The sequence below is a fragment of the Blastomyces dermatitidis genome (genome assembly GCF_000003525.1).
Source record: "Blastomyces dermatitidis ER-3 genomic scaffold supercont1.6, whole genome shotgun sequence".
Lineage (NCBI taxonomy): Eukaryota > Fungi > Ascomycota > Eurotiomycetes > Onygenales > Ajellomycetaceae > Blastomyces > Blastomyces dermatitidis.
In genome coordinates, this window is record NW_025544779.1 from 1,931,483 (window position 1) to 1,950,445 (window position 18,963).

At 32.2% G+C, this 18,963-nt stretch overlaps 4 protein-coding genes across 4 annotated transcripts; 1 reads left to right on the plus strand and 3 right to left on the minus strand.

The window, feature by feature from the left end:
- Positions 1-4,029: 4,029 nt before the first annotated feature.
- BDCG_17234 (uncharacterized protein) lies at positions 4,030-5,076 on the minus strand (the record flags this gene model as incomplete). Its single annotated transcript, XM_045426379.1, has 2 exons — positions 4,030-4,284; positions 5,032-5,076. The coding sequence occupies 2 exons, from the start codon at positions 5,074-5,076 to the stop codon at positions 4,030-4,032; spliced, it is 300 nt and encodes a 99-aa protein (XP_045281519.1).
- A 258-nt stretch (positions 5,077-5,334) lies between these two features.
- BDCG_17235 (uncharacterized protein) lies at positions 5,335-5,580 on the minus strand (the record flags this gene model as incomplete). The annotated part of the gene is made up of 1 exon (XM_045426380.1): positions 5,335-5,580. One exon carries the CDS (start codon positions 5,578-5,580, stop codon positions 5,335-5,337), a length of 246 nt encoding a protein of 81 aa, XP_045281520.1.
- Positions 5,581-5,860: 280 nt separating this feature from the next.
- On the plus strand, positions 5,861-6,255 carry BDCG_17236 (uncharacterized protein; the record flags this gene model as incomplete). Its single annotated transcript, XM_045426381.1, has 2 exons — positions 5,861-5,865; positions 5,979-6,255. 2 exons carry the CDS (start codon positions 5,861-5,863, stop codon positions 6,253-6,255), a joined length of 282 nt encoding a protein of 93 aa, XP_045281521.1.
- A 5,542-nt stretch (positions 6,256-11,797) lies between these two features.
- Positions 11,798-12,283, minus strand: BDCG_06057 (uncharacterized protein; the record flags this gene model as incomplete). Its single annotated transcript, XM_045421777.1, has 1 exon — positions 11,798-12,283. One exon carries the CDS (start codon positions 12,281-12,283, stop codon positions 11,798-11,800), a length of 486 nt encoding a protein of 161 aa, XP_045277572.1.
- Between the last annotated feature and the right edge of the window lie 6,680 nt (positions 12,284-18,963).

Sequence of the window (18,963 nt, forward strand, 5' to 3'; positions counted from 1 at the left end):
TTTAAACAATTGATCTTCATACTCAAATACTTGGTTGACTGATGTAGATCCTTGACTTTCAATTTCTCACTGAGTATACTCACTAGTTAATTAGCATTCTCAGAAGCTTCAGATATGATGTTGAGATCATTAATATAGATTATCATATAGAGGTGATATCTGAATATATAATATCAGAGTGCTGGATTATGAGCGCTGACTGTAAATTCAAGATCACTTAACAGAGCTGTTAAGTAATCATACCAGATCTTCATCACAGAGTTCAGACTGTATAGACTACTCTCAATCACACAGACAAGCATTTTCAGTGAACCTGTCTCAAATTCAGTGAGTTGTCTTATATAGATCTTCTTAGTGAGATGCTCATGCAGATATATCATCACTATATTCACTTAACAGAGTGTTCAACTGTGTAGTGCTGCTATTGTAAAAAGAATATAATTGACAGTATCAGTGATAACAGAAGTGTAGATCTCTTCTCTAGAACTCTTCTTAAGTCAGTTATTACAAATCACTCAACATGATTTTCTAAGAATATTATCAGAATTAGTATTCAGATTCACAGGTCTATCTTTCTCAAGAAACACTCAATAATCTGAAGCAATCAGTTCATCTCTCAGAATATTAGATCTAGAGATCAAACTTCATGTATTGCATCTCTTCAGATCAGTATTCTCATATTATATGAACTTCTTTTAATAATCTTCTATCTTCTCTGACTGAGATGTGGCATTCTTGTAGAACTTCGGGAGGTTGCCTGTAATGAGACTTGAAGTGTAAGTAGCCAGTGATTTCGCAGGCTGCAATCATGTGAAATTCAGATTATCAATATTGAGAGCATCTTCATCATCAATCAGATGAATATCAGGTTTCAGTTCAACAATATAATTAATGAGTTTCACAGATGTAACAGTCAGTTTTTCAGTGATCAGAAACCTCACATCACTACTGACAATAATCTTATCAGATTCAGAATGCCACAGGCAATATATCAATGTGCCACTGAATTCAATGATATGATAGAAATCAGCATGTGAAGAGAGCTTATCCGCGAGTCTCTGAAATTCATGCATGTGAATAAAAACCTCTGCACTCAATCAGTGAAAATGCCTCACATTCAGTGAGGTATTTGTAAGTGCACACTAAGGAATCTTATATGAACTTGGAGTCACAGGAATCTCTGCAGTAGAGAGCCAAAATTTTGAGTTATAAAGAACTGTAGATGTGAGAGTATTATTAATTATTACAATCACTGTCTCTAGAACATCTGTTCAGAACTTCTTAGAGAGATTATCTTTCAAAAGAGCAGCTCTAACCTGTCTCATGATAGTGTAGATTTCACATTCAGAAACATCATTCTGATGTGATGAATATGATGCTGTTGATTCTCATTTGATATCATATGAATTCATAACTGTATGCATACATGTGAATTAAAAAACATTATTAATATCAGTCTGTAGAAAAGCAGAGACTGTATACCTGAGATTATTCATGAATCTGAGTCACAACTCAAAGTATTGAACAGTCTCATTTCTGAACTTTAAAAAATACACTCAACAGTAGTGAGTTGCATCATAGATAATAAGTATTCAGTATTTAATTCTATGACAGAACTCTAAGAGATGATCAGAGAGGTCTTTCAATGTACATCTATCATCTACAAGGTTAATATGAATCTTCTCAATGAATTGAATAGATCTAGACATCAGTGTTTTCAAATAATCTCATGTTATACCTGTCTTGACACATTCCTTGCAAAAGAACTTAGTCTTAGAACCTTTAATTGTGACTTCAGTATGAGAATTCTTGGCTATAGCAATTATAGCATCAGTGTGAATGTGACTGAGATCACAGTGTCAGTTCAAAAGAGTCTTTAATATTCTTGTATTCTTGAGACCTGTATTCAGAACTGTAGAATCAATGTTATCAACAGTAGTAGCAGCAGCCACAGAAAGATCAACTTTTCAGTCAAAATTGTACTCATATAGCATTGCAATATACTTGACTGCCTTGTTTAAATGATTGAAATCCTCATTGAACTTCTGTTCATCAACCTTATATATGATATTCTGAGCAGTTCAAACTACATGAAAAATAATGCTGTTCAAGGCTCTGCAAATGAAAAATGAGAGAATCATGAAAGACAATATAAATCAGAATCTCTGATCTTCAAGCTTTGTAAACAAGAGCAGGTTGACTGTAATATTAGAGATATAGTGAACATTCTGTAAGTTAACATCATCATTCTCAATCTTCAAGATGACAGTCTCAATCTTCTTGACACACTCAGTTCTCTCAGTCACAGAATTGACAGAGATATTATCATTAAAAGGTTTGATATTTGAAAAAGAATGAAGCTCATCTGTCATATTCAGGCTTGCACATGTGTTCAAATATCAAGATCTAGAGAATGATTTTCTGATGACTGTGAAAGAGAAATAGAACTCAATCTTTGTAATTGCTGTATTTACTGCTGATTGAGAACTCATCAAGTCATTCTTCTTCTCTTTCTTCTTGTCATTCTTCTTATCATCCTTCTTTTTCTTTTTATCAGAGTGTAAGATGAAACACCTGTCAATAGTATATTCATGTCTCCTGCAGTGAGTGCACTTTCATACAGATGTGCTTTTATTCTTATCTTTATTCTTGTTCTTTTTCACAGTCACAGAATCAGCCTGAGACTGCTTTTTCCACTCAGTGATGATCTTCTTGAATATATGATTAGACTGACCGTGTGACCGTGTCTGGGACCAGGACCAGATTTTTTGATAGTCTCATTACCAATTCGACTGATCCCATTACACAGTTTTAACATTAGATAGTAGTTTCATACTGTCTCAGTGGGACTTACTGTCTACTCTTGTCACATTTTCCAAATGAGACCATGATTTCCACTTCTCAATTTAAATTATTTTTATTGCTTTAAATGACTTTAAATCTCATTTAAGTGTTACCAAAAAGTGTTACTTTTTAAAAAATTAAAAATAGTCTAAAAAAAACCTTAAAATGTCTAAAAATAGTAACTTTATGCTAAGAATGAGACTAATTGGAATCAAATGAAACCACTTTCTCATTTTTTTCAAGTCATGGTTCCATTTTAAGATCTGATATATAGTCACTTTACCTGTTTTTTTAATAGTCAGTCCCAGCGGGATTCACGCCAAGAAATGTATGGGATCAGATCAAATGGGATCAAACGTGAAATTCATGATCCCGGCGGCCAGTCTATATATGATTGATCAGTTGCTTTATCAAATCATTGATATCAATGTTGACAATGAGTCTCTGACTAGTGAAGAAAAACTCATTCAAATGTGTCTTGACAAATAATCTTTGATAATCTTGTAGATTGTTGAGGAAAAGATCATGATATACATTCTCAGTGCTCTGACAGAGCTTCTTGTCATGAATAATAAGATAGTGAAAATATCTCTGAAAAGTAAGATAATCATTCTTCTTGATTTGTAATTTTGTCAATTTCTTGAAGATATTAACTCATTCTTCTGTCAGTGATATCACATATTTAACATTGATCTTATCTCACAGCGCTGCAGCATTGTCAGCTTTCAAGGTTTCAATAGTAGTTCAAACATTTTCAACAAGACTTGATAGCATACATCTATATAAAGACTTGAAATGAATTCTTCACTTCTCAGAGTTGATATGATGTGTAAAAGAGAATTCTTATTAAGTTCTCAATAGAATGTCAGTTTCATCAATAACTTCTGCATCAGTTAATATATCAACACATCAGACTTCATAATTAGAGTTATCAAATGTGGTCACTGATTTGATGTCTAGTGCATATTTAACTTTCTTCTGATATTTCTGCAACTCATCTCTTGTAGTGTCTCTTTGCACAGAGACAGATGTAGTAAGATGTTAAGTGATTTCAGTCACAGTCATCTGGTTTCATAGCATCATCTGTATAAGATTCATAAGATTGCCTGCAGTGCAATAGATAGATTGATTCAAATCATCATTAAAAGTCAGCATTCTGAGAGTGAGAAACAGTGAAGAATTCTATCAGTTAAAATGAACAGATTCTGCAGATGAATATTGACTCTGCTTTTCTTTGTTCTGAAGTTTCTCTGTTGTCTCATCATCAAATTTCATACTCTGGTGAAAACTGACCTCAGTCTCATCTTGCAAGTCAGAAGCCTTCTCATAATAAGTGATCATTCTATCAATGAGTTGTCTAGTGAAGTGTGTGATTCTGGGCCTTGAGCTGAACTCTGAAGTAACAGGTGTATCACTCATATCAAGATAGCTCTGCTTCTTCTAGATGTGTAAAAAAAAAAAAGATAAAAAGTGATATTCTCCACAATGGAGAACACACTTTCTCAAAAATATAAAGTATATGAATCCGCTGACTGGCAGATTCAGGGAAAATGAAATATCTCTAATAAAGAGTAAGAGTCTTTCCAAAAAAGGTGAACTATTCATGTCAAAAATGTTGGTACAACATTCTAAAAAGAAAAACATGCTCTCCGGGCTATAATCTGTAGAATAGTTGAAGGTTTCATACGGGAAGAACGTAGAGTTATTACACGACCGGATTATAGTTATTTCATCATTTCAATCAGCGACACGGTCGCCGAGCTGTAAATCATAGTATAATGATGAATGAATGATGGAATCACTGTAAATAAGTGATAAACTGAAAAAATCAATTATTATATTGATGATGTCACTGAATTCAATCTACATAATCACTAATTCTAAAAACTGTCTCATTCACTGATATTATTCTCTATTGAAAATCACAGACACTTCTATCTAAATTCTCCTGAATTGACTGAACCAAGTTTCTTTCATAGTCTTTATTTCTAGTCATGTTGCTCTCATTGATCACATCACTGAACTTGTGAATTGAGGTTTATAGATTAGTCATGATCTGAGAGACACTGCTATCAATCATCTGATGTTTGAGAGTTGAGATTTCAGAGTGATCAGACACTGAGTATTTGAAAGTCTATACAATTGTTAATCTCTGAACTGGGAATCATTTCACTGACTCTAGCTTACTGTTTCAGTGATTATTTCATAAGTCTGAGAACTCAGAACACTCATCAGAGTCAGAAGATCAGAGAAGAAGAGAAGAAAAGAATTGACAGTGATAACAGAGAGATCAGTGAGAGTTACAGAGAGAGAAAGAGAATTATCACTATTAACAGATTTCTTATTACTGCTACTCTCATTGACTGTATTACTGAGAAGTTTGATAATTATTTTAAATTGATTCATTGTTTCATACATTTCAATGAAAATGCACTGTGCTTTCTCTCTGACACTGTTGATCAAGTTTGTGAGATTCTTCATCATCACTTTTTAACTCTTATAATGATTGTTAATCAATCTCAAGATCTTCTGCTGAACAGCAAGCTTTGTATTTTCAACATTCAATTTTTCCTTTTCAATGATAATTTTCTTCTTCTTCACAGCAATTTTCTTCTTTTCAATCTTCAATTTGATTCTTTCAATATTCAACTTGATCTTCTCAATTTCAAGTTTGACTTTTTCAGCAGAACTGATAGATGTATTTAAGACTTTCAATGTGATAGCTATACTCTTCATTTTTTAGTTTTCTGCTTTCTGCTGATGTGTCTTTGCTTTCTTGATTTGCTTGAATAAATCCTTCACTGTCTTCAGCATGGCTGACTTGATCAATTTCTTCATAGCTGTTAAGACAGTAAGATAAAACTCATGAGTTTGAACCAGGTTTTTGATTTCATCATTGAATTCATCAGAGTATATCATACAATCTTTCTTTTCATGATTACAGTTTGAACATGACTTTATGCTTTCTTCAACTTTGTCACAAACAGATTCAATATAATGAGGGAAAATATATGAGATGCAGTACTCACACATTGTTGACTTGCTAGATTTGATGAGAGTATTCAGCCTGCTTGCTGTCTCTTTCTCTTGTGCTTTTGCTGCTGCTGCACATGTACACTTGAGAGTGTCTCCAGCCATTTTAATGTTGTTGCTGCTGCTGTTGTTGCTGCTGTTGTTGCTGCTATTGTTGCTGCTGTTATTGCTGCTGTTGTTGCTGTTATTGCTGCTGTTGTTACTGCTGTTGTTGCTGCTGTTGTTGCTGCTGCTGCTGCTGCTGTTGCTGCTACTGCTGCTGTTGCTGCTGCTGCTGTTGATGTTACTATTGTTACTGTTGCTGTTGTTGCTGTTACTGTTGTTACTGTTACTGTTATTGCTGTTACTGTTATTGCTGTTACTGCTGCTGTTGAATGAAACAATAGATCACTGATGTTCTTGATATACTATGCACATTAGATATCTTGACATTAGAACTTTTGATATTCAAAGCTTTCTATTACAACTGGCAGGATACTAACCTTGCTGAAGATGAGAAGGGCTGAGTGAACTGAAAAAATCAATGTTCATATTATAATATGATTGTAAGAAGAAGAATCATTCTGCTGAATGAAAAGATGTATGATGTTTTATTCTTTGTTTTTATCACACTTGCAACTGTTCAATTCAAATTATCTTTGTTGAAAGAAAGAAAATACATTCATTTTATCTTCAGATGCAGACACTGCTCTGTCAGTCAAATTTTCTTCTCATACATTTCTGCATCTGAATGCCAGGTTCAGCAACACCTTTTTAACAGACTGCTTGATGTCAGTGATAAGTTTGACTTCTCCTCACCTGGCTGATATTTGCCATTGCTGCCATTATGTTCATTCTATATTCAGATATGTCAATATCAGATTTCTTTTGAAATCAGCGATTTGTCTCATTAAACCTATCAGATGGAAGAGTTCAGAGAGATCTAGTAGAGCAGAATTCATGACAATGTTCATTTTCAGAATCTTGATAGAACTCTGATAAATTTGTGATATGAATAGAAATATAGTGATTTGATTCTTAATATTAAATTAATGTAGATTGTTGCTGATTGTGGCTCTTATTAATATATCTCTTTTTGATAATTCAACCTCATCTCTTTATTTTATCAAGATCACTCATTCACTTCATTCATATCTTTTCAACTATGCAACTTTTTTCTACAAATTATACCAGAAAGCAAAATGTTGTGTCTGTTTAATTAAAATCCGAAACACTACCTGCTATCTGTCTCTAGACAAGAATCTGGGAATGATCAATGTCTCTCTTTTCTAGAAACTGCAAATGAAGATTTTGCTGACAGTGATTCAGATATTGATGCTCTTGATGAAGAAGTATTACTATTCTCAGTAAGTTTATCACTTTTGATGTCTCTATCATTATAAAAACTAACATTCTCTAAAGACAGAGTCATATAATGAGAATGCTGCTGATAATGTTGAGCATATTGAGTAGCTTTTGAAAGCAGCTGCTGAGGAGAATATTTCTGAAAATGATGATCAAGAGAATTCTGATGAGTCAGTTGCTAATAATATTGAAATATCAGCTGCTGATGTAATTGCTGTTACTATTACTGATCAATTTGTTGATTCTGATTCAGCAATTGATATACCTCATAAATACAGTAACTTTGAAATGAATTCATTTGTTCTGACAATGAAACTCTGAGCTGAAGAGTCAGATATTTCTCAAAAAAACTACAAATCACTACTGCAAATTCTGTGTTTATTGAAGAATATATCACTGATAAGTCTGCTTTCTGAAGATCTATCAACTCTGAAAAAGCAATGCAGAGCATAATTTCCGATTTTATCAGTCAAGAAAACCTCAATTTCAATAGTGTCATCAATATAAATGTCAACTCTGAGTTCTGCTCAGAAAAATCTCACTGAATCCTTCATGAGATTACTATACTTTCAAAATGTGATTCTCTTGATATCTGCTCTTCTCAAATCCCCAACTTTTCAGTGACAAATGCATATAGAAATGACAGAAATTGTCAACAATTTCACAGAGTTATGACAATCTCACAGTTGAGAGAGCTCTGTCAAATATTGTTTCAGTGAATTTGTCTGATATTCATTAATAAATAAACCTATTTTTCCTTCTGATTTTATCTGATATCAGTGTGGGAATCTTGAATGCTACTGCAAATCAAGATTGAATGATATATCTCATATTGAAAGAGTGCATTTTACCAGACATGATCACTGACATTCAGACAGGAGGTCTCATATGATAGTTCTGAAAGTTCAAGAAGCTGTTCACTATACTCTGCAGACTGTACAAAGATTACTGTTCTTGAATTCATCATTTAGTCTCTTCAAAATAATTGCAATGAAGGATGAGATGAAATATATCTCAATTACTCAAGTTCTTGATCAACTTGATATTCATATAAATATAACATTTGAATTGAGTTCTGATCTGCTGATATATGAGAGTCAAGGTCAGTATTTTCTTTACCCAGGTCATGAGAACTAAAACTAAGATGATTGAGATATGGCCATATTGTAAATCTTCACTGATTCGGGCTGAGTTGAAAATTGCAGTATATGAATGAGATCTTTTGAAAAGCATATTTTACTCTGATATACAAGTTATTTCTCTGTCATATCAATTATTTATTGATGAATTTGACTTATATTGAAACATATACTGAAGCTTGATGAGTTTTTATTTGATTTCTGCACTGAGTGCTGTCAAGTGCTCAAAGTGAAATAATATTTTTATTCTAATCTTTGATTCTCATAGCATCAATTTTCCTGACACAGTTGCTGCATTATCACATGACTTATCTACATTGAATTGTGAGAAGATTATGATGAATATTGATGAAAAAAAGATGAGAGTGATTGTATCTTGTATTACATTTCTTGAAGATATGCTGCAGTAAAATAGCAATACAGAGATCAAAGAATCAACAGCAAGAAGATCATACTGAAGCTGCTTTGTCAATGATAAGAATTGACTGAATCTGAACTATAATCTTCACAATAACAGTCAATTTCACTACTATATGCAACATCTTCAGTAGACTGGCCGCCGGGATCATGAATTTCACGATTGGTCCCATTTGGTCTGGTCTCATACATTTCTTGGCGTGAATCCCGCTGGGACTGGCTATCAAAAAAACATGCAAAGTGACTATATATCAGATTTTAAAATGGGACCATGACTTGAAAAAAATGAGAAAGTGGTCTCATTTGGTCTCATTTAGTCCCATTCTTGGCATAAAGTTACTATTTTTAGACATTTTAAGGTTTTTTTTAGACTATTTTTAATTTTTTAAAAAGTAACACTTTTTGGTAACACTTAAATGAGATTTAAAGTCATTTAAAGCAATAAAAATAATTTAAATTGAGAAGTGGAAATCATGATCTCATTTGAAAAATGTGACAAGAGTAGACAGTAAGTCTCACTGAGACAGTATGAAACTACTATCTAATGTTAAAACCGTGTAATGAGATCAGTTGAATTGGTAATAAGACTATCAAAAAATCTGGTCCTGGTCCCAGACACGGTCACACGGTCAGTCTAATCTTCAGGCTAAACTGAATGACCTGCTGAATCTCACACACAGAGATCAAATGTGTCAAGAGTAAGAAATGACATCACAGATCATATCTCTTTTTCAGATATATTCAAGTTTGAATTTGATCTCTTTTTTCTCATCTGATTCATGTTATAGTGAGTTTGCTGATATATCAGAGATTTTGCACTCATTGCTGATCAGTACTATCTTATCACTATATAATTAGTTAGAATACTTCTGAATATTGCAGATATTTTCTTTTTCTTACAGTTGAAATCATCTACAGTTACTGATCACTCATCTCAAGAAGTATCAGCTTCAAGAACATGCTTGAGCTTTAATCATTATATCTCTTATCTTACAGTGTGAGCTTAAGAAGAAATGACTCAGTCTGATGATTAAGTAGATTATTTCTACAGCATTTTCAGCATTAAATCAATCACCTATTAATCTTATTATTCAGATATATACAGTCATTACAAGAAGTAATAGTCTATTAATATCTCAATCTCTGAGAGAAAATGATTCTGAAGTGACTCATCAAATCATACTTACAGCCTGCTAATAGCTATAATTTCTTATTGAAGTTACAGTAAGAGCAGCAGTGACATTTGAATTATTCTGAGCTAATTCAGTTGTTAGTTATCAGTCATTCTCTGCTTCAACAATGAGCACAGTTGCTATATATATCAGTGATTATATTAAAAAAGTAAAGCTTATATAATATATAAAGAGTTGACTGAATATATATATTAGTTTACACTATATTGAGCTGATTAAAGAATACACTGTATCTAACAACTGCAATGTTCTGACAGAGAAGAACAAGTATTGAGACTACAAGAATCTAGTGCAGTGAATAAATCATCAGAATGTGAAGAAGACACTGCTCTTGTAGAAGAGCTTTCACTGTATCTTGTAACTAGTATTGAGAGATTCTTTTAACAGATCTGACTTACATCTAATACAAAAGATTCAACAGCTATATACAGTTTATTCAGCACTGTTCAATAATCTGCTAAGAATGAATAAAGAATCAGATAATAATGATAATTCACTGAACTACTCTATTAAGTTAGAGTTAATAAAAGATTATATTATTCTGAAGATTTTTAATCATCTATTATTAAGTAAGATATCAGAGAAAGTCAGTATATAATTTACAAATCTCTCAAAGCTTAAACTTCTTCATCTCTTTCTCAATAAGCTGTGAGAATTCTACAATGCTGATTGAAATAAGTTCTCAGTTTTAAAACTAGATCATTATCTGATTCTTTTCTATAATAAGTTAACATTCTCAGTTTAATATATCTATTAATCAATCAGTTATTGACTTATCACTAACTTATAAATCAGAGATTGTGTTTGCTGAATCTCTCTCATTAAAGAGAATATCATTCAATATTAAAAGATAGAGCTTGACTGAATTACAATCATATTTATTTATAAAATGAGAGAAGTTAAGTGAATTTTCTTTACACTTATTTCTCTACATCATATCATGCATGATCATCTACTGAATCTACTGATTTTGCAAGAGAATTCTGATAATTACACTATTATCAGACTGCTGATAGTTTGAAAGACAGTATTGTATAACATTCTGATACAGAATAGTGATGAAAATGATGATTATTTAATATATAAGTCTCAGACAATAAGATATTTGTATTGCAATTAAGATGTCTCATTTCTTTAGATAGAATAAATAGTTGATGAATAGCAGCTGTTGTACTGAGTAATAAATAACTAACTAGCTTAATAGTATTAATTTCACTGACAGAACAGTATACAGTGTCTCATAGTATCTTAGTAGTATTCTGATAATGATATCTGTCAATTACACAGTTACTGAGTAGTGTTATGATAATGTTAGAAAGTTCTGCATTATCTCAATATTATCTTGATATTAAATATTCAGCAATGTGTCACTGAATATAATGATGAAACATGTATTACAATTAGCAACACGTGACACGGGTGGAATAGTGGATCCACGGTGTAATCACCGTAAATTAACCCTATATTCTTCTCATATGATTGTATTGATAGATCTATCTACAGGTGTTGAACGTCTGAGTGGTTGTATTGATAGCTATCTAGTAGGCGATATATGCTTAGTGCGGGGTGCTAGTCCGTACTAGGAAGTCTAGGGCTCCCACACCCCTCCTTGAACTAGCTACCGTGCAGTTATCCTATCTATTCTTCTCAAATCATTCAAATCCGCAATAATAATTAATTACAAAAAGCAGCACCTAGTTTCCTCATTAGAACTAGGCCTGATACATGAAATTACTGCACAGTAGTGCTCAAATCCTTCAAATTCATCACATTCATTGTATTCACTGTATTTGTTGTATTCATCATATTCATTTATCCCTCTCTCTTTCAGCGGTTGTGAGGTCTCAGCTTGTAGTAGTAGTGTGGATGAGTGATTCTTGCAGTGACTCTTGTAGTGATTCTCATAGTGGTTCTCGCAGTGGTTTCCATGACAGTTCTTGCAGTTATTCTTGCAATGGTTCTCGCAGTGGTTCTCACAGTGAATGGAGAGTGGCTAGGAGCAATGGCAGTGGTAGGTGTAGTAGTTGTAGAAGTGGCAGTGGCACGCGTAGCCAGTTGATCCATCAAATCATCCCTCTGTTCAAAGATATTCATTTGATTCCATATTGACAAAGAATCGGAGTCTCCACCTAGTTTTTGTATGAGTATTTCCATCAATCTGTCCTGTTTCTCCATGTATGCCATTATTCTCATCATCAAGGTGTATTCATTCATTTGACCTGGTTCACCCCTAGGCTCAGAGTATTCATTGTTTTCATTCATATCTGCATTGCTTGTAGGTGTATCTTGCTCATATTCTTCATTCATATTCATGTTGCTTGCAGGTGTATCCAACAATCCTGCAGTAGCTCACATTCTTGAAGACATTTATTTACTCTCTTGAATCAATCTTTTCCTGTGATCAAAGCTTTCAAAACAGTTGCTTTTCATCAGAATCCTTTTTTTTTTTTTTGTGATCAAAGCACTCTTGACCTCTCATCAGGATTCTGTTTTTCCCGCGATTGAAGCTCCCCTGGCTTCTCATCAGGATCCAGCAGTTGATATAGGAGATGTCACTCCTTTTCCCTGTGATCAAGGCTTTCAAACAGTCACCTTATGTCAGGATCCTTCTGCAGTTCAGTGATACAGCTCGCGAGACATTTTATACCTCAGATAAATGAAAAAGTAGTAGTAGTGAAAGATTTAAAAAAAAAACAAGCAATCCGGGCCATAACCTGTTGAATGTCTGAGTGGTTGTATTGATAGCTATCTAGTGGGCGATATATGCTTGGTGCGGGGCGCTAGTCCGTACTAGGAAGCCTAGGGCTCCCACAATAGGAACATAATATAGTGATGGGTCATGTGATCTAGTGGAATCGCTAACCGCAACGGCTGTAAGAGTCAACAGTTACAATACTGAATTACTTTAACTCTAACTTACTCAGTCAGTGTGAGACTGATACATTCAGAAATAGAATCTGTGAAATCTTTTTATAGTTGACACTGAAGATCTTTCAATATTAAAAGAATCAGAGAATAATCATCTCTGAGAAAACAGACAATGAATTATCTGTGAGAGAAGACTTTTTCACAGAGTCTATAAAACACTGTGAATAAAGATCAGTGATCTTCTTCTTTAAGAAGTTATCACTTATACAGAGAAGATATAATACTTATAATTAGAAGATATTAATAATTATTGAATTCTTTAAGATCTGATAATATTATCTTCAGAGTAGTAAGTACTCAGTGTAAGTTCTCACTGATTATACAAATCTACATTACTTCTTGATAATAAAGAGCTTGATAGAATATTAAGTCAGATAAGCAGAGCTGCTTTCAGAGTATGATTTCTATATCTGATATTATTCAGATCAGCTTAATTTCACTGACACACTGTCTAGATAGTTCAATTATAATATTATTAATACAGAGAAGAATTCTATAAAAGAGTCTCTGTTATTATTACAGAAGAAGCTGGCTGCAGAAGATTGAGATTCTCTGAAGCTTAGAAACAGTGCTGATAAAACAGCTGCACAACTCAGTATAGAAGATGAAAGAAAACCTGAGTTTTCACAGAGAACTAACACTGAAGATTATAAGCTTCTCATATTATATCTTACTATTATTGAATTGATAAAGAATGAAACAGTCTATAATCTTTTAACTCAACTACTTTTGAAATTCATTGATAAATTATAGAAGAGAAATATCTCTACTACAGATTAAATTCAGAAGTTGAAGAAGAAAGAATTTGATTTAAACTTGAAAGAGACAGACTCTGAGTGAGACAGTACTGCTAAGAAATCAAGTCACTGATAACTAGAAGAATGTGAACTTCTACTACTGAATAATTCAGTCTTCATTTCTTATAGTAGAGCAGTGTATTAGAAGTTATTGAGAATTCATTATAATAATCTTTATACAGAGCACTTCAGATTAGAGAAGACTGAGAAGCTTCTAAAATATAAATATATTTAAGACAAGCTCTGAACAGATATCAAAGAGTATGTTAAGACTTATAATATCTGTTAAAGAATAAAGATCTCATAGTATAAGTAATACAGTGAGTTGATATTACTGTCTGTTTCAAAGAACTCATGATAGAATCTATTAATAAATTTCATAGTTGATCTGTCAAAGTTAACAAGAGTCAAAGAATATGACTCAATTTTAGTCATTATTAACTGCTTTATAAAAATAATCAGATATATTTCTACTGATAAAAAGATTAAAGCCTCTGAATTAACTGATCTATTTTTAGATATCATCATTTATAATTACAGTACTCTGAAATCATTGATAACAGATTGAGAATCTCTCTTCATCAGTAAGTACTGATTGACTTTTTACTATTATCTTATAATAAGACATCTTCTCAGTATCACTTTTCATTCACAGATAAATAATCAGACTGAATATCAGAATCAGACACTAGAACAGCATCTTTAAGTGTTCTATTTATATTATTAGAATGATTAACTTAAACATCTTCTGATCACTGAATTCATATATAATAATACAAAGAATACAATCTTAAAGATATCTTCTTTCTATACTTATTATAAATATAATTCTTCATTACTCAGTGACATTGCAGACAATATTTCAAAGAGAGAAATAGACAGTCAGAATATTAAACAGATACAGAAAACAGAGTATTTCTCAGTATCAGAAGTAAAAGTAAGATTGAAACTTTTAAATAAAATTTATAAGAAGATAGTGAAAAGCATTCACTATGCTCAGAAGTAGTAGATAAAATACTATAATTGAAAACATCTTTCAATGAAGTTCTTAATAGAGAATCAAGTACTACTTTCAGTAAAGAATATCAAGATAATAAGACTGTATAAGAAGCTCAGTAAGTGATAACTAGAACTTTTCTTAGTAATAAGAGTGATGAGTAAGTAGATATATGAGTTAAAATTACTCACAGAATTAAAATCAATTCATTCTATTTTTCATATTTTCTATTTGAAGCTCTATAAGTAATATTTCAGAGTGAAGCTGTCTCAACTGAATGATATCAAGATTGAGAGTAATACTGAATATCTTGTGAAGAAAATATTGAATAAGTAAACACATTATAATAAGCTTTAATATCTTGTGAAATGAGAAGATTATTCATCATCAGAGAATTTATAAAAACTGCTTAAGTATTTGAAAAATACTGAGAAAGAGATTGCAAGCTATGAGACAGCTAGTAGAGATTATCTCATTACACATTAGAGACATTGAATAAGAAATACTGCTTAAGACTTCTCATTTTTCTTAAAGAGTTTTTTAGAGATAATCTCACAGTGATGAGTTAGTGTCTTATGAGCTCTGTAGCACTCTTCTTCTCTTTTCTCTTAAAGAGTTTTTAGAAGTGTAATGAGACTACACAAGTGTAAAATTTCTGAAGCAGTTAATAAGAAAAGAAAGAGATATTTGAAACTAATAAAGATTAATATTATTAATCTACAGACTGCTGCTATTCTAATGAGATTGCAGCCTGCTGAAAAAGTAAAAAGAAAGAAATCTCAGAGTCTACTCATCAATAATCACACTCTTATTCAACTCATTCTTCATCATTAAAGTCTCTGATATCAGTATTTTTATCTGTCAAGAAGTTAGCACTGCAGCACTGTAGAGAAGCATGCTATAGAAGAGTATAAGAAATACTTAAAGTATTAACTTATCAATTTACAAAGCATCTCAATTATCTGCTTTAATTGAAGTGAGATTCTCTTCAATCAGTAATTAATCTCTGTAACACTTTTAATAGCAGTGCTGACTGACTTCTTCTTAAGATCAGTTATTCTGAGATGTTTTTTTATCTCAGAGACTTATACTTTCATCTTCTTTTACAGATGAGTAAGAGAGATCTTCTCTGTCTTGATAAAATTCATCAATATTTAAAGCTCTGAGACTCTTACTCTGTACTGCTTAAGTATCTAGACTTCTTATCAGAGCTGATATAACATCTTTCTGTGAGATAATACTTACAGAGAGACAGAAGTCATTGTTATAAGTATAACAGAAATAACAGAAGTAAGAGAAGAAGTAGATATATAAAATTCCTCTCTTCTTTAGCTGTTTAATGTAGTGTAGACAAGTAGTAGTACTAATTAAAAGCTGTATCAGAGTCTTCTCACAGAGAGAAGATGAAGAAACTGCAGAACTCTGCAGACTCAACTCAGCAGCATTCTGAGCAGGGCTCAGATATGCTGTAAGAGAGAAACTATGAATTAAGCTTCTCAGAGTCACTGTCTTCAGAATGAAGCTCTTTCTGAGTTTCTCTCTGAATGATTACACAGGGTCATACATCACTGTGTTAACTGAGAAGAGAAGCAGTGTTGCAACAGCAGCAGAGAAGGCAGAGAAAGAATCAAATATAGATAAACTGACTGACAGAAGAGACAACATCTCACTGCAAGACACAGTAACTATCATTATAATCACAAGAGAAGCAGAAGAAGAAGAAGAAGAAGATATAACAATGAGAGCAGTGCTTCTGCAGTCTATCAACACTGCTATCTCTATCTTTAACCAGGCTTTCTTGACAGTCACAGAGATCACAGCTGCATCACAAAGATATTTATTCACTAGAAAACATCAGAATAAGTTCTTTATTATTCTCTAAGAATAATACTCTCATACACTCACTGTTGTAATTGAGAGAGAGAGAAGAAAAATGTTTCACAGAAAGAGAAATCTTTTCAAAAAATTCTATCACTACTGTTAACTTTGTCTCTAAAAATACATCACTTTTACAGGAAATTTTATATATAGAACAGAATATATTAAGAGATTTATAAGTCACTTATTAACTACATTTTTCACATTTCAAATCAATATATAAGAAACTCACTTATTATACATTTAATTTAAATGAAGATGAAAAAAGAAAGATTTACACAGTCAGTAGAAAAACTCATCTATTTCTTTATATTATATATAGTATATATGCTGTCAATCAGTTAATAATTATTGCTATATAACAAAGATAACTTCTAATTCAGTAATCTTGAGAGTATAGAGAACTATACTTTTAAAGAGAAGAGTATTATCACACTCTCAGCTATACTAAGATCTTATTACAGTTTCACAAAGCTCATCACTTTCATGCAGATAATTTCATCTCATTCAAATCAGTTTTCAGTCATTCTATGACATTATTCAGATATATTATAGAAAGATTCAATTAATGAATATAAGAATCTCACTTCTATACAAGATCAGCAGATTACTCTTTCTTAATAATGAGATACTGCTGAGGTATCACTTCAGCTATTCTCACTCATGAAATGAAAGAAGAGTATTCACTCATTGTCTATATAGAATAGCTAGATACTGACTTCTTATCAAAGAAGTCAGTAATTTGTTTTTTCTTCTACTGAAATATATATAAGAGTTACTGCATGTCTTATACAATCTTCTTAGTATACTAAGTATCATATCTGTGATATTCTTGCAATAACTCTGTAGTCTACAAGCTTGCTATTCAAGCAAGATAGTCAAGCTCACTCATACAGCTTCTCAAATAACTACTTCTACATGACGCCGCTGACTAGCCACTGCTTCAGTTCCGCCACGTTATAATAGAAGTGAGATTCTTATATTTATCAATCAGATCTTTCTATGATATATCTGAATGATATTATAGAGTAATTGAAAACCAGTTTGAACAGACTGTGAAATGAATGAAATCATCTGCATGAAAGTAATGAGCTGTATGAAATCACAGTAAGACTTTGATATGATTAGAGATGTGATAATACTCTTTTCTTTAAAGACATAGTTCTGATGTTCTCAAGATTATCAGATTAGAAATTATCTTTGTTGTATAGTAACAGTTATTAACTGATTAACAGTTTATATACTATGTATGATATAAAGAAATAGATAAGTTTTTCTGCTGACTGTGTAGATCTTTCTTTACTCATCTTCATTCAAATCAAATATGTGATAAGTGAGTTTCTTATATATTAATTTAAGATGTGAAAAACATAGTTAATAAGTGACTTACAGATCTCTTATTATATTCTGTTCTATATATAAAATTCTCTGCAAAAGTAATGTATTTTAGAGACAAAGCTAACAGTAGTGACAGGATTTTTTGAAAAGATCTTCTCTCTTATAAAATATTTTTCTTTCTCTCTTCTCAATTGTAACAGTGAGTGCATGAGAGTATTATTCTTGAAGAATAATAAAGAACTTATTCTGACATTTTCTAGTAAGTAATAAATATCTTCATGATGCAGCTGCAGTCTTCATGACTGTTAAGAAAGTCAGGTTGAAGATAGAGATAGTGATGTCAATGAGCTGCAGAAGCACTGCTCTTATTATTACATCTTCTCTTTCTTCTATATCTCTTATGACTGCAGCAGTAGTAGCCATGTCTTGTAGTAAGATATCATCTCTTCTGTCAGCTGATTTGTCTGTGTCTAGTTCATTCTCTGCTCTTCTCATCACTGTTGTAACACTGCTCTCTCTCTCAATCAACACAGTGATATATAACTTCATATAATCATTCAGAGAGAACTCTGAAAAGAGCTTGATTCTGAGAATAGCAGCTATGAGAAGCTTAATCTGTAGTTTCTCTTTCATAGCATGTCTGAGCTCTGCTCAGAATACTACTGAGTTAAGTCTGCAGAGTTCTGTAGTTTCTTTATCTTCTCTCTGTAAGAAGGCTTCAGTGCAGTCTCTGACTGATACTATTACTTATTTACACTGTACTAAGCAGCTGAAGAAGAGAGAGATTTTATACACTTATCTCTTCTCTCACTCTGATTATTTTTATTATGTCTGTAACAATGACTTCTGTCTTTCTGTAAGTATTATCTCACAGAAAGATATTATATCAGCTCTGATAAGAAGCTCAGATACTCAAGCAGTACAGAGTAACAGTCTTAGAGCTCTAAGCATTGATAGATTCTATCAAGATTAAGAAGATCTCTCTTACTCATCTGTAAAAGAAGATGAAAGTATGAATCTTTGAGATAAAAAAACACCTCAGAATGACTGATCTT